The sequence below is a fragment of the Taudactylus pleione genome, unplaced genomic scaffold, assembly GCF_031769625.1.
Source record: "Taudactylus pleione unplaced genomic scaffold, aTauple2 ptg000019l, whole genome shotgun sequence".
Classification (NCBI taxonomy): domain Eukaryota; kingdom Metazoa; phylum Chordata; class Amphibia; order Anura; family Myobatrachidae; genus Taudactylus; species Taudactylus pleione.
Window position 1 is genome coordinate 21,671,627 of NW_028284421.1, and position 13,866 is coordinate 21,685,492.

Below are 13,866 nucleotides of genomic sequence, written 5' to 3' on the forward strand. Positions count from 1 at the left end.
TAACTTAAATATACAAGAAACATGAGGAAAGCACTGTTTCTGCATGTACAACGGACTCGTTCACCTTGATAAATACGCCCCTATGTGAGGAAGTCATTAGAAGTACAAGCTTTACTCCAATTATGTTCTAATTTGCGAGACTGTTTTTTGAAGGCATGGTGTTGCTTTAGTGTGACATGGCTGATACTGCTGTGGAGTGCGAAGAGTACCTGTAAACACTTGATCAAGGGCTGTTGTTGGGATATTTGTTAGTATATTCAATTGCATTATAATAATTAGAAATATACTTTGTGTTCCCTTTGTAGCACACACACTCGTCAGTTCTATGTGTCCATCCAGCCACCGGTGGGAGAACTCATGGAACCTGTTTTTATGAGTGAAAATGAGTTCAAGAGAGAGCAGGGTGAGTGATGGGCAGAAGGGAAGGTGGGAAGATACTGTACACAGCAAAGAAGCAGCCAGATTAAAGGCAAGCCATTAGAGGAAAGATGACGGGATAATATTTACACTGAGATGCTTTATACACTTGTAGGATCAAACAAAATGTTCTACTACTGTATGTTCAGTTTTATATCATGAAGGGGCAATACACGGAAAGGTTATTACTTCTAAAAGGAATGTATGTTTTGTAAGGTACTCTTTCTGAATGAGGACACTCCCATGTCTCACAGATCTTTCATTAAAAAGTTATTGTGTGGTAATAGCAAGTAAGCTTTCTACAGTACTTCATAATGTTTCATCCAATCTGTGACGTGTATCTGTGACACTTGAGATAGTTCAAAATTATATCAATGGAGCAGTATACTAAGATTATACAGTAAGTAGAGTTTACATTCACTTTCCGTAAATATTTAACAATACATCAGCACATAAGTAATTTGATATTTCAGAAAACCTGTTAATATTTGCATTTATTAATACCAATGGATGCTGCTTTAGAGCTTCTTTATCCATAGACTACAGTGGGCAGTGCCGCTAGCTGGCAAATTATAACTGCTTGTTGTCAAACTCTCACTTTGCTAAGCAGGATAATTTGAAAAAAAACCCGCTGACATTCCTTTTGTTTTATTTCAGGATTATGTCACTATAATTAAATGGAGTCTCTAGTGATCTAAGGGACTGATTCAGCAAGGAACATAGGCCCTGATTCAGACCCACTCGCAAGCGGCTGTCCGCTCGCAAGTGGGTCGATGGTCTGCACTGAGCATGCGCACGACGGAGGGAGCTCCGTCGTGCGCATGCGCCAGACGCGACGAGCGAAGGAAAGTCCTTCGCTCGTTGTGTCTGATCAAAGGGGGCGTGCTGTCGATGTTGATTGACAGCACGCCCCCTTTGGTGGGTGTGCCAGGGGCGTGCCTCCCTGACGGGGGCGTTCCCAAGGGAACGCCTCCCGTCAGAAGCCGGCCCACTGACATCACTAGTGATGTCAGTGGGAGTGACTTTGGCTCTGATAGAGCCAAAATCACTCCGGGCCTTGCGGTTGAAAACCTCAACCGCAGGCTCCGGATCGCAGTTTCGATGGTCGCGATGGTCACGACCATCGCGGCCAGCAAACTGCACGCTCGTATAGGCTGTGGGTGGTGACCCACAGCTATACGAGCGTCCAGGAGGACGCTCCATTTTTATGGAGGGCGGCCCTCATTCAGAGCGTGCGCTCTGCTCAGAGCGTGCGCTCTGCTCAGAGCGTGCGGCTCTGAATGAGGGCCATAGTTGCTAATAAGCACGTAATCAGCCAATTAATTTGCACTGCGCATGCATTGCAGCGTGCGAGCGTGAGCCAGACACTCCAATCAGAACTGCGTGCGCAAAGGCTACGCAGACGCATGACAGAGTGATTGACAAGAAGTGCCGTTTGTGGGTGATGACAGGGGGGTGGTTGGGCAAACGCAGACGTGCCAGTGTGTTTCAACGCCGTTGCATGGGCGTGCATAAATTATCCACTGCGATACCAGACGCCTCCTGAGGTCTCATAGCATGGGCAGAAGTTAGCAATTCCTGAGTGAGGTCTGGGCTTCCTTAACTGTGCGTCTGGGTCCGATGTTACTCAATGTTACCGATTGTTTTGCTATGTTGCCCTAGTATACGGTTGTGAGTAAGGGGAAGTGGGCGTCCATATGTCAGACAGCGTTCGCAATGTGAACGCACACATTTAAATAGCACCACTGATATTCGCAACTGCATTCGTTTAAGCAGACTAGCAATCCATGCTGAATCAGGCTCTAATTTCCAACATATATTTTGTTATCAATTTATAAAAGGGACATATTTTTTCTTCTTCAGGGTCCATAGGGCTCCACAGGGGAGACAATGGGGTGTAGGTGGGACCTGGAGGACCGACACCCACAGCAAAGCTTTTCAATCCCAGGATGCTCTGGTCCTCTCCCCTATACCCCGCCCACAGCCTGAGGGCAACTCAGTTTCATTGGTGTCTGGCAGGAGCTGGATCACCATCACTCTTGTTAACTCTCTTTCTTCGAAGTCAATAGGGTCCACAGGGCACCCGCCCTGACACACCTGGCTTTTAGGGGTTTCTTCTCTTGGGTCACTTGTTTCATTCTCTTTGTGAGAGTGTGATTCTTCAGTGTACCAGTCTTCCTTCTCTCCTATCCTGCTCCTGCCTTGGGCTTGTTAACAAAACTGAGTTGCCCTCAGGCTGTGGGCGAGGTATAGGGGGAAGGACCGGAGCATCCTGGAATTGAAAAGCTTTGCTGTTGAGCCTGATTCTGAGTCCAAATGCGGATGTATCTAACCATTATTAGCAAACTACATATGTCCCACACTATACATACGGAAGGTTCTCCCTGGGTGTAACCTGGGCAGCTACCTTGCAGATCCTTTTTGGGCATATAGCCAGTATAGCCAGACTTTAGTGCTATTCTTAGACATACGTATGATGAAGTGCGCCTGTTTCTGACACATCTTTTGAACCCCGCATGGGATAGAAGTAGCTGCCGCTGCAAGTGATGACAGTTGTGGCAGCGGACATAAAAACAGTGGGTGGTGCCACTATACACATGAAGCTATATGGATAGTCGCATAAGGCAGTAAGTGTGCCTTCTGCGGCCATCAGCACTTGCGGTGGATTTGCGTTCGGGCCAGGCCTTTTATCTCTAGAGGTGCGTACACACAACGACGTTAGTAACCAACGATTTTAGTTACTGATTTTCGTTCAGATTTTCCCTTGAAAAAGTGAACGAAAATATTTCACTAAAAATCGTTTTTTACTAAATTACTGAACGATTTCCATGAACGATGAACGATTTTTTAATCATGCATACAGTGAATGGAAATTGTTCGTCATTTATCGTTCATTCTGTACAACATGAACGATTTTTTGAATGAAAATCGGTTTTTGGACAGTCAGAATGGACGATGAACTACAAACTACAAACGTGAACGCGCATGAACGATTATCGTTCATCGTTCACCTTAAAAAGATGAACGATTATACAAACGATTTAACGATAACGATGTCGTTATAGTTAAATCGTTCAAAAAATCATTATGTGTGTACGCACCTTAGGAAATGATATATTAAATGGCTCACCTGACTTTATCAGCAGAATTAGTCATAAATGTGATTAAGTGGAGGTTGATTATGGCACCATTATATAGTAACATACAGAGTGACAATCTCTTCCTGTATTGCAGGTAAACTCACTGGTATGAATGAGATCACAGAGCGGTTGTCAGTGTCTGGGAAATATCACAGTGACCACATCATTGTGCAGCGAGTCATATCTGCTGCTAACATGAACCGTGTCCCATGTGGTGCTGATAAAGAATACAGGTACCGTGTATACATATCCATATACTTTTTTTATCTTAGTAATTATTATAACAGGAATTGTGCTAATTCTTTGTACATAGGGCAGCAATATATATAGTTTATTTATATAGCACCTTTCTCCAGAAGAACTCAAAGCCATATTACAAAGGAGGAGGCAGCCTTCCTGTGCTCACTACAGTGGGTAAAATGGGTGAATACAAAAAATTAAATACAAAGACCAAGATACAAGATTCCCACAGAATCATCAGTTCCACGTATTGTTCATCCCACCCACTAAAAGTACCAGATGAGGCATATGTCTTGAATGCACTACAAAGGTTCCAATAGATGGGATGAGCAATATGTGAAGATATGTTGCAATTGATCTATATTGATCCTCACATTAGGGAAAATACAAACAATTACATACAAAATACAATTTACTCATATATACTAATATAAATTTGAGGAAAAACTTCATAAGTCCCAGTTTGGGGCAGTATTGTAGGCCGGCTGACCCTTATTCCCACATTTTGGGAGTGTAAATTATGGACCAGCACAACAAATCACAGCACAACAAATCACATTACAACAAATCACAGCACAACAAATCACATTACAACAAGTCACAGCACAACAAATCACATTACAACAAGTCACAGCACAACAAATCACAGCACAACAAATCACATTACAACAAATCACAGTACAACAAATCACAGCACAACAAATCATATTACAACAAATCACAGTACAACAAATCACAGTACAACAAATCACAATTAATAGATGATTTTTTATTGATTTTCATACAGAACAGACATGAAGGAGCTTGGGACTATAGATCATTGTAGAGAAAAGTTTTGTGACTCAGAGGCGCAATGTGATGCCATGTGCCATCTAATAATAAAATGCATACCTGGTCCTGTACAAGATGGGACAGCCCATGCTCTTCCACACCGCTCTGGGCTGCGATGGCCAGATTATCAAGAATAATCTCCCTAGGGAGACAAGTCCTGCCAGCCCCATAGGCCCATTATGATGGGAAATTAGTCTATAACGCAAAACTAGGGGAACATTTTAACACAAAAATCAAAAATGTAAAACAAAAATTAAAACATTCCAGTCTTCTTTAAACAAATATTTATTGCAGGGTCTATTAAATAGAAAAATAGAAAGTAATTACAGCACCAGCCATGTTCCAAACCAAAACCAATTCAAGCAAATCCCTAGTACTTCATCTCAATGGTCTTCATGTAGAATTTTGATCTGTCATGTTCCATCTGCTGAAAACGCAAAAATGACCACTTCCACCTGTGTATTTCTTCCGACTCTGAATTATTAACATCGGGAGTCAGACTGCCAGCTGATCTTATGCATAAGAAATGATTCACAAGAGTTCCCAACATTTACCATAAATTATTGATTAGAAGTCACCAAATATTTTATTTTGGTGTAGTGCAAATAGGATGCAGTAAACAGAAATAGTCTCCATATGGTATGCAGACAGTCCAGTTTAGGCAGCCGTCTGGATTTTAAAGACACACTCTGCAATATGTATAGTATTACATCAGCAGATGTGTTCGTGTGGTCAGGGGCAATGTTCTGCAGTTCTTTATAGATGTTAGCAAACTGAAATATATGCCATATTTAAGTGTCTGGGCCATTTACCAACAGGGCAGCACTCCAGATATCAGAGAAATCTTCAGCAAACATTTTACTTTCTATCACAGCTGCAGTCCCCATAAATTCCCTTGGGGACCGTCAAAGTTGACCAAGCTATAAAAGCTTAGCTATCTGGAGTTTGGCCCCGATAGCTACTGCAAACTGTAGATGGCTTTAGCCATTGTAGCCTATAGGCCATAGTTTAACATTTTTTTTCGCAGAGGGATCGTGTGGTATGAACCCTAATGCTCTCGCTTTACACTATACAGTTCACTGTCCCAGCAAGAGAAATTTTCTAAATATGCGACAAAAAATAATTCCGCATAGCAATGATATGCCGTGATAACAAATAATATTTAACAGGGACTTTTGCAATCAATTGTTAATAAATTGTCCCATATGAATGACACAGGTGTCATTCATATGGGACAATTTTTCATAGGTGGTTACATGCATTTGCCATACAATGTACTTGCACCTGTTTGTTGCCTGATCTGGAACCAGCATTTGAATTTGGATACATTGCAGACATCATTTCAGTATTTTATTCTTCAGTTTGTGTTAATTGGCTGTTTTCCTGACACAGTGAGACACATGATCCAGAGGCAGAAGCCACATGTATGAGGTAGTGCCTGCATGTTGTGTTACAGAGTGCTTCTAATGTTACTTAGATGTCTTACCCTTTCCTTGATCTTTTCTATCCTACAATCAAAGGAGTGATGTGTGTATTTTCTATTTAGAACTAGTAGGAGTTTGGCAAAAGCAACTAGACCACAGGGGTTGTATGTTAACCATCCAGATCATCCTGCCCATCGTTACAAGCCATGATGGTATTCCAGGCACAGCAACCTCAGCTGAGCTGTGATGTCCCAAGATATTGATTGTGAATACTTATTTTACCTCAAGAGCAGACATAGACTACAGCGCAAATGGATAGAAATCACGCCGCTGCAAGATAATTCTTTATTTTCCCAGTGTCTCACTTCAGACACAGGGGTATATTTACTAAAGTGCAGTTTTTTAGAAGTGGAGTTGTTGCCCATAGCAACCAATCAGATTCTACTTATCATTTACCTAGCACCTTCTAGAAAATAATAGCTAGAATCTGATTGGTTGCTATGGGCAACAACTCCAATTCTAAAAACCTGCACTTAATAAACATACCCCACAGTGTTATTGCAAGCCTATTGTATCACTGACACAGAGACCGAGCAAGTCAAGAGATAAAACACACCCACATTTGTCTCTGGAAGAGGATACGGGGTACATTTACTAGATGGGAGTTCAATTAAGAAGTGAAGTTGCCCATAGCAACCAATCAGATTCTACTTCTCATTTATCTAGCACCTTGTAGAAGATAATACCTGGAATCTGATTGGTTGCTATGGGCAACATCACTTCTTAATAGAACTCCCATCTTAGTAAATTTACCCCTAGATCTCTTTTTTGATAATCTGGGAAAAAGAGACCTGGGGGTAAATTTACTAAAGTTCGATTTGTTTTTTGGTGTGATTTGACATTCGATTTTCATTTGATTTTGAATTTGGAGATTTACTAAAGACAAAATCGAATGTAAAATCGAACATAAAACCGTATTTCACTCAAATTCAACTCAAAATCGAACATCGGAAAAACATTGGTACTTTTACATACACACAAATCCCTTATTTACTATGATTCGATTTGTAATCGAACACAAAATCGAACTTCAAATCCTCAAATGAATAGACCTGCTTCAAGCTTTCGATTTTAGCATGAGCAGGTCGGATTGACACAGATACATGCATACATCAGTGAGATACATGCATGTATCTTACTGTAAAAAGCTTAGAAAGAGTTAAATGTAAAAAAAAATGATGTGGGCTCCCCCCTAAAACAGAACCAGCCCCACTTTACTATCACGGTGTGTATTTTGTTTTTTAAAACATTCCTTACAGTTGAACTACAGGTACCAGCGGGCCCTTAATGCCCAGCACGCTGGTACTTGTGGTTCTCCTAGTACCAGCATGCGAGGGAGGCTTGCTGGGACCTGCAGTTCTACTGTAAAGACAATGTTTATACTCTTATTTTTTACACTACACCTGTACTAACAACCTGCCACCCACCGCCCAGGGGTGGCGGGGATAGCCCCGGGATATCAGCCTAGGCCAGGGGTGCCCTGGAGAGGGGGGTCCCCAACTCCCCAGGGATCCCTGACCTGGGCTGACTAGTGTCAGGGCTGATGCTTCGGCTGGGGGGCCCGGTGAAAGGGCTCCCCTGGCTATGGCATCAGCCCCCGCTAGAAACGGTCCGGTGCTGGTTCTGAGATTACAGGGGAACGCTACGCATTTTTTCCTCTGTAATTCCAGAACCAGGACAGGATCAGAGCCCAGTGCTGGTTGTGCTAATTACAGAGGGAACCCTACGCAATTTTTTCCCCGTACTTACACAACCAGGACTGGCTAAGAAAAGTCCGGGCTGGTTCTGTTTAAGCGGGGGACCCACGTCGATTTAAAAAATTTTTTTTTAACTCTTTCTAAGATTTTGACAGTAAGATACATGCATGCATCTCACTGATGTATGCATTTATCTGTGTGAAAATTGCTCATGCTGAAAATGAAGCATGAAGCAGTTCTATTCAGTCGGGGCTTTGAAGTTCATTTTGAAGTGGGATATGCTGTTCGATTTGTACATGGACATGCAAAAATGAACAGAAAATCACTGTTCAAAATCGACCAAAATTGAATTCGATTTGAAATCGAACTAAAAAAAATAATTTTAGTAAATGAGGGATTTGTACATTCGATTTGAAGTGAGCTAAATCACACATCAAATCAAAATTAAAATCGAATTTTGATAAATATACCCCCTGGAGTTTATACATATGTCTATCAATTATATGCACTCAGTGACATAAAGCACTAGGGGGTATATTTACTAAACAGTGGGTTTTCAATGTCAACGATTCTCTGTACTTTTGGCTGCGGAATTTAAAACTATTCGTGTAAAATTAAAAATCAGGCTTCGTTTGCATTTATTGCTATTGAGGTTATAAATCAAGTGGTCAACCGATAGCTTTGAAAACCCAATGTTTAGTAAATATACCCCTTGGTGATACTGCTTTAACTGTAGCTTGTCAAGAAATGTACAATAAATATATTATGGGAATGTTGTGTGAAAAGTAGCTATTGAAAGTTAGTGATGATAATTTATAAAGCCGTAACTAGACTTTTTGAAGACCTGTGCCAGAAAGAGCATTGCCCCCCCATTTTTCAAGTAGGGACATAAGAAACGTGCCCAAAAAAGGGGCGTGGCCTCATGGCGAAGGCTCATGAGCAGTCAGATTTGCCCAGTATGATGATGAAGTGGTAGCGATCCCATTGTTATCCAGGTGTCACTGCCAAATACAGTGTGAATCCAATGGCTGCAGTGATGGTACAGAATAATTATGCAGCATTACTCACCAGCTCTAGATGTAGCAGAGAGCTGTGAAGCTGTATCGGTAGCAGGACTTGTCCATCAGAACAGTTGTGCACAAGCCTGGAGCCAGCAGTGTAGATTACCGGCTGAAGGTATAGAATGAGTGCTAATTTTAGTGTATATTCAGCAAATAACAGCAGCGAGGAGATCAGTGTATGTACCCTGCGCCAGCATCTGAACATACCGGCAAGGATACTCGATGTATGAATACTATGTGGGAGGTAATAGGTTTGAGTCCCGGGTATGACAATATTTTTAAATGTGTGCGTTTAATAAAAGAGGTTGTGACTTAATGTGCTTGGGGAGATGGCCAGATGGAGGGGGAGGCGACCAGGGAGATGCCTACGATAAAAGAGGAAGCTACTGTACAAGTGAGAACGATTATAAAATGAAAAAAAAAACAGCCCTGAACAGCGCCCCCTGCCCTGCGTTGCCCTGTGGTGTGGCACATGTCGCACCACCCTAGTAACGGCCCTGATCATTTATATACTGTATAGGTTCTACCAACAGGATGCCTGAGAAAATCCAAAATATGGAAATTAAATGTGCTATATTAATAACACCGCTAAAGAAATAGAAAGTATTAAGGAAATTACTATTCATAACCTTACTACTTTTCTACTATGGGGTAGATTTACCAAAGCTTCTAAAACAGATGATGGTGATGTTGCCCATAGCTACCAATCAGACTGTGTATCATAGAATGCAATAGAGAAATGATAGCTAGAATCTGATTGGTTACTTTGGGCAACATCACCACTTGTCTGCTTTAGAAGCTTTAGTAAAGCTGCTACTTAGGGATCATATCACAGAGAAGAATATAGAGATTATGTATTAGCCATTATTATTCTCATTCACTTGGGAAATTATCTTAATAGTGCCCCTACAAGTGAAGTAACACTCTGCTATCATATGATAGTTTCAGTTATTCTGCTAAATAGTTTTCTTATAATTAGAGACTGTAGTGTGTTGTATTTATTTGTTAATAATTTACTGTTATACTTTTCTAGATTTGCTGCTAAGACGGTGACCAGTGGAACGCTCGTCCTGGTGACTTTAACTCTGAAGGACGCTGATTCAGCGCTATTGACCATCAACAGCGAGAAAATGGTGATTGCAACCATGTTAGCAAAGGACATTGTGCAGGCACTGACACAGTGATCTTCCTGATACACTTGGCAACACAAAGTGACATTGTGACATTAGTTTAAGCCCTTGACACAAGTGCAATGAGAGATTGATAAGGCTGTATGAGATGTGTGACCTCTGATATTTCTATCACTGCTGATAACACAATTTCATTCAATAACAAAGTTTCTCTCCATGAAACCCAGTAACTATAGTCTGCAATATCCCTAAATTACAAGGAGTGATGTGGTACACAGCAAGGGTCAGCTCCTTGAGTAAAAAGCCACTTCATACTGGGAATTGTCTTAAATACAGCGAGCATATGCAACAACGAAAGCAAAAGCATTAAGTCTGCATGACATGAACACTCTTCTGCTTCTGGATGATCGTTATTCTACAAGCTAGTTACCTATGAAATATGACTGTATTCGTCTATGATTACAGAACTATGGGTCTGATTCACAGATGGACGTCACGTCGATGTTTACGCAGTTGACCGATTATTTGTGATATGTGTCTGAGTCGCACTGCGCATGCATCAAGTTTATTATCGCTTTTGCTCGCAGTGAGGATTTATTTGCAAAGTGATTGATAGGCAGGGATCATTTGTGGGCAGCAATGATGGGGAAGTGGCCACTCAAACGCAGGCGTGTTGCAACCGTTTTCTGGGCATCTCAGACTGCGACTGTGATCCTGTATGCAATACAAATGGCTCCAGCGTCTCAGTTCTAGCAGCCATTCTGCATGACATCGGGTTAGTCAGAAGCCTATTATCGACTAATCTGCGACTCATACTGCATCTTTGTACACAGTCTTTTGGATTTGCAAAGTCACCGGTGAGCGTGAAGGTGCCCATACACAGTACGATTTTTTACCCGATATGGACAGTTTTGACGGGTTGTACAGACAAATCGTATGAAAATAGGTGTTTTTGGTGTGTTCTGCGACCCCGATGCGCGTCCCCACCGTCGTCTAGTTGGATCGCAGATCAGATGGTTTTGCAGAGAGATCTACGATCTTTTGAGTACAATGTGGCACACATCTATGTACCTTATCCTATGATCGTAATGATCAATCGTACACCATTTGACCACATCTTATGAAAATTTTCAAGGGAAGAATTTCAAGGGCAATCGTACAACACATCTTACCAACTTTGAATTGCGCCGCGTATGGGGGCCTTGAGTGTCACACAGCCGCTGCGTACAAATTTGCAACAGTGGTGGCATTAGCGCCCATCTCTGAACCAGTCCCTGTATGTCTGTGGTTGGCCATATATATATCTATTTTACACGTATTGGCAGTCCTAGCTTATTATGGGATTTAACACTACTATAAAAACCTTCAGTCCTTCAGTTACAAACCTTGGGACTGCATGCAGAATTGTACCACTCTCAAGGTGCGAACACATGTTAGTCTACGCCTGGTTTGCTACTTGACTAGTCATCATTATTAGTACTTGCACCTCCCTATACTAGGTGCAAATGATACATAAGACATATTTACGCTTATTTCTAACTGTGCACATAGCCCTTACTGAACTTTGCCTATGTGAGAATGCCCGTGACAGGCCAATTACGGCTCTTCGGCCATGTAGATGCAATCAAATTGTGTATAAACTTGCATTATCTGTACTTGAGTACTCTCAGTTCCAAAACATGGGCAGTGCAAAGACAATGCAAAACAGGAGTATGTTCAACTCAGCTTAAGCCCTCCTGACTCCTAAGCCTTTATATCCCAGGCAAGTAAGTTCCTGTAAGAAATGATGTGCAGAATGGCAGATACCCCATAACTATAGACATTCTAGAAGCTGGGGTTCAAGATAAACTATAGCTATTTTCAAGCTATTCACGATTTCTAAACACAGATGCCCTAAAAAATATAGCAAATGTATTCCTTCAGAGGAATTGGACCAAGGCTAGGTTGAGTGAGATTGCGTCTTTGGATACAGTTGAGTCTGCGTCTTTGTGTTAATGCTGCTACAAACCTTCCCTGGTCTACATCTGTGTGTCCGAAGTTACAAGGGCTGAGACACCCACTCGCATCGTCTGTAGGTGCTGCATTACCGCCTGGTGCATTTTTAGACACACCATCAGTCCCACCATAGAAACTTGCATCAATCCTATGAGAGGTGCAGTTTCTCCATCTGAGTATGCTCTACTATATGTGCGGCTATGTGTCTCTGTATGCAACCGCTTTCAGAAACATGTCTGCTACACTCCCATAAGACACAACATTTCCATGCATCATTTTAGCCACCCCCCTGTTGCCTCACAGTCACCAACCAGGAACACCCCGGTATGACTTATCGCTGATGAAAAACATTGTTCTACTGTGTCTGACATCTCCGCTGCATCCGAAACAGGCCCTACATGACTTGTTTTAATTATCATCATTTTTTACCATGCATTGGGTGGGATGCAGCAAAGTCAATAATGCGGTCAAACAACTGAAAATGCAGTTTTCAGGGGCTTGACCGCATTTCTCATATGCACCAAGCCCCGGAATGCGATACATTCCAGGGCTTGGATGCGGTGGGCAATAGAAGCCTATGGGCTTCTCTACAAGCCCCCCCCCCAATCGGATCCCTCACAGCACCCCCGAGTCGCACGTCCTGCGCATGCGCAGAAGGATGCCAGGGGCACTTGTGGGTCATAGACCCAGAAGTCCCTCATTCGCAAAGGACAGCTCTTACCGGGAGAGCTGTCCTTTGTGATTTTCTTCATGCATACCGGTGTAATTAACGCCGTCATGCATCCAGCCCACTGAACGATAATCATTCACAGCCTGAAAACAGCTGAAAAACAGTCTGGATCGTTGTTCAACCAACTTCAGTCTGTGAATGGAGATTGCCTCTGTGCATAGGGCCTAATTCAGAGTTTGCCGGTATTGGACAGCTGCAAGGAAAATGTTAATGCAGCAGGAGGTGTCCAAGCCGAGTGCAGCGCCCATAGGCACTGCCTCAGATCACCATCGCAACTGATCGCGATGGTTGCTCCTTTGGCCAGGCTGCGTAAGCCGGTTCCTGGCAGTTTGTGAGGCCAGGTAATCTGCGTCCACCGAAGCAAACCCTGGCCTCGTCACTCCCGGAAAACGGGGACGACATGCCCCCCATTTTCCGGGAACGCTGGGCAGGAATACCCCCGCTCCTCCACCCAAACGCCACAGCCTGTCAATCAGGCTGTGGCATGGAGACACTGCAAGCAAACTTGCAGATGAAGGGCTGCACGTGTGCAGTACTCCCACCATCTGGTTAGCGTACATCTCTGAATCAGGCCCATAGTGTAGTGTATGTAGGCGCTCCAACTATCGGGCAGTTGCTTCCTCCCCTCTCCCTGTCAGCTGGTTTGCTGCAGTGTATAGCCAGCATAGGTCATAACTGTATTCAGTTCCCAGTAATAACAAATCTCTGTTGAAGTCACCTATGTTCATGGTAATTAGCATTGATCCCTCGGTTGATGTCTGCACACTGATTGGATGTTACAGTGTGACAGTTGTAGATTATTTGCTCCTGGAGTGACTTGAGTGGCTTCTTACTGTCTTCTAGCCCAGTGTATTGTATTGTTTTCAGTGTATTTACATTTATTTATTCATTTTTGTTGACCCTCTTAATAAAGACCAATGTGAACCTTCATGTGTTAACTATGTTAACTTATTTAATGTAGCATTGTAATCCTGTTTCCGAGAAATCAGCTTTATATTGGTGTAAAATTCAACCTGCTATCATAATATTTATAGGGTTCAACAGTATTTGTTGCCAAAATATCTTAACAAGTTTGTTTAAGCAGTTTAGTGATGGAGAGCACATGGAAACAGGAAGCTCTATACACTCAGGCTTCAATCCT

At 42.4% G+C, this 13,866-nt stretch overlaps 1 protein-coding gene across 7 annotated transcripts in view; it reads left to right on the top strand.

Moving 5' to 3' along the window:
• Positions 1-13,653, top strand: part of AP3B2 (adaptor related protein complex 3 subunit beta 2) — a 107,314-nt gene extending 93,661 nt beyond the window's left edge. For all 7 annotated transcript variants that reach the window (XM_088445979.1, XM_088445960.1, XM_088445969.1 and 4 more), the window contains 3 exons: positions 306-403; positions 3,652-3,790; positions 9,904-13,653. In XM_088445979.1, coding sequence (XP_088302105.1) covers positions 306-403; positions 3,652-3,790; positions 9,904-10,054 — 388 coding nt within the window. In that variant the 3' untranslated portion in view covers positions 10,055-13,653. The remainder of the gene's footprint in view (positions 1-305; positions 404-3,651; positions 3,791-9,903) is intronic.
• Positions 13,654-13,866: the final 213 nt, after the last annotated feature.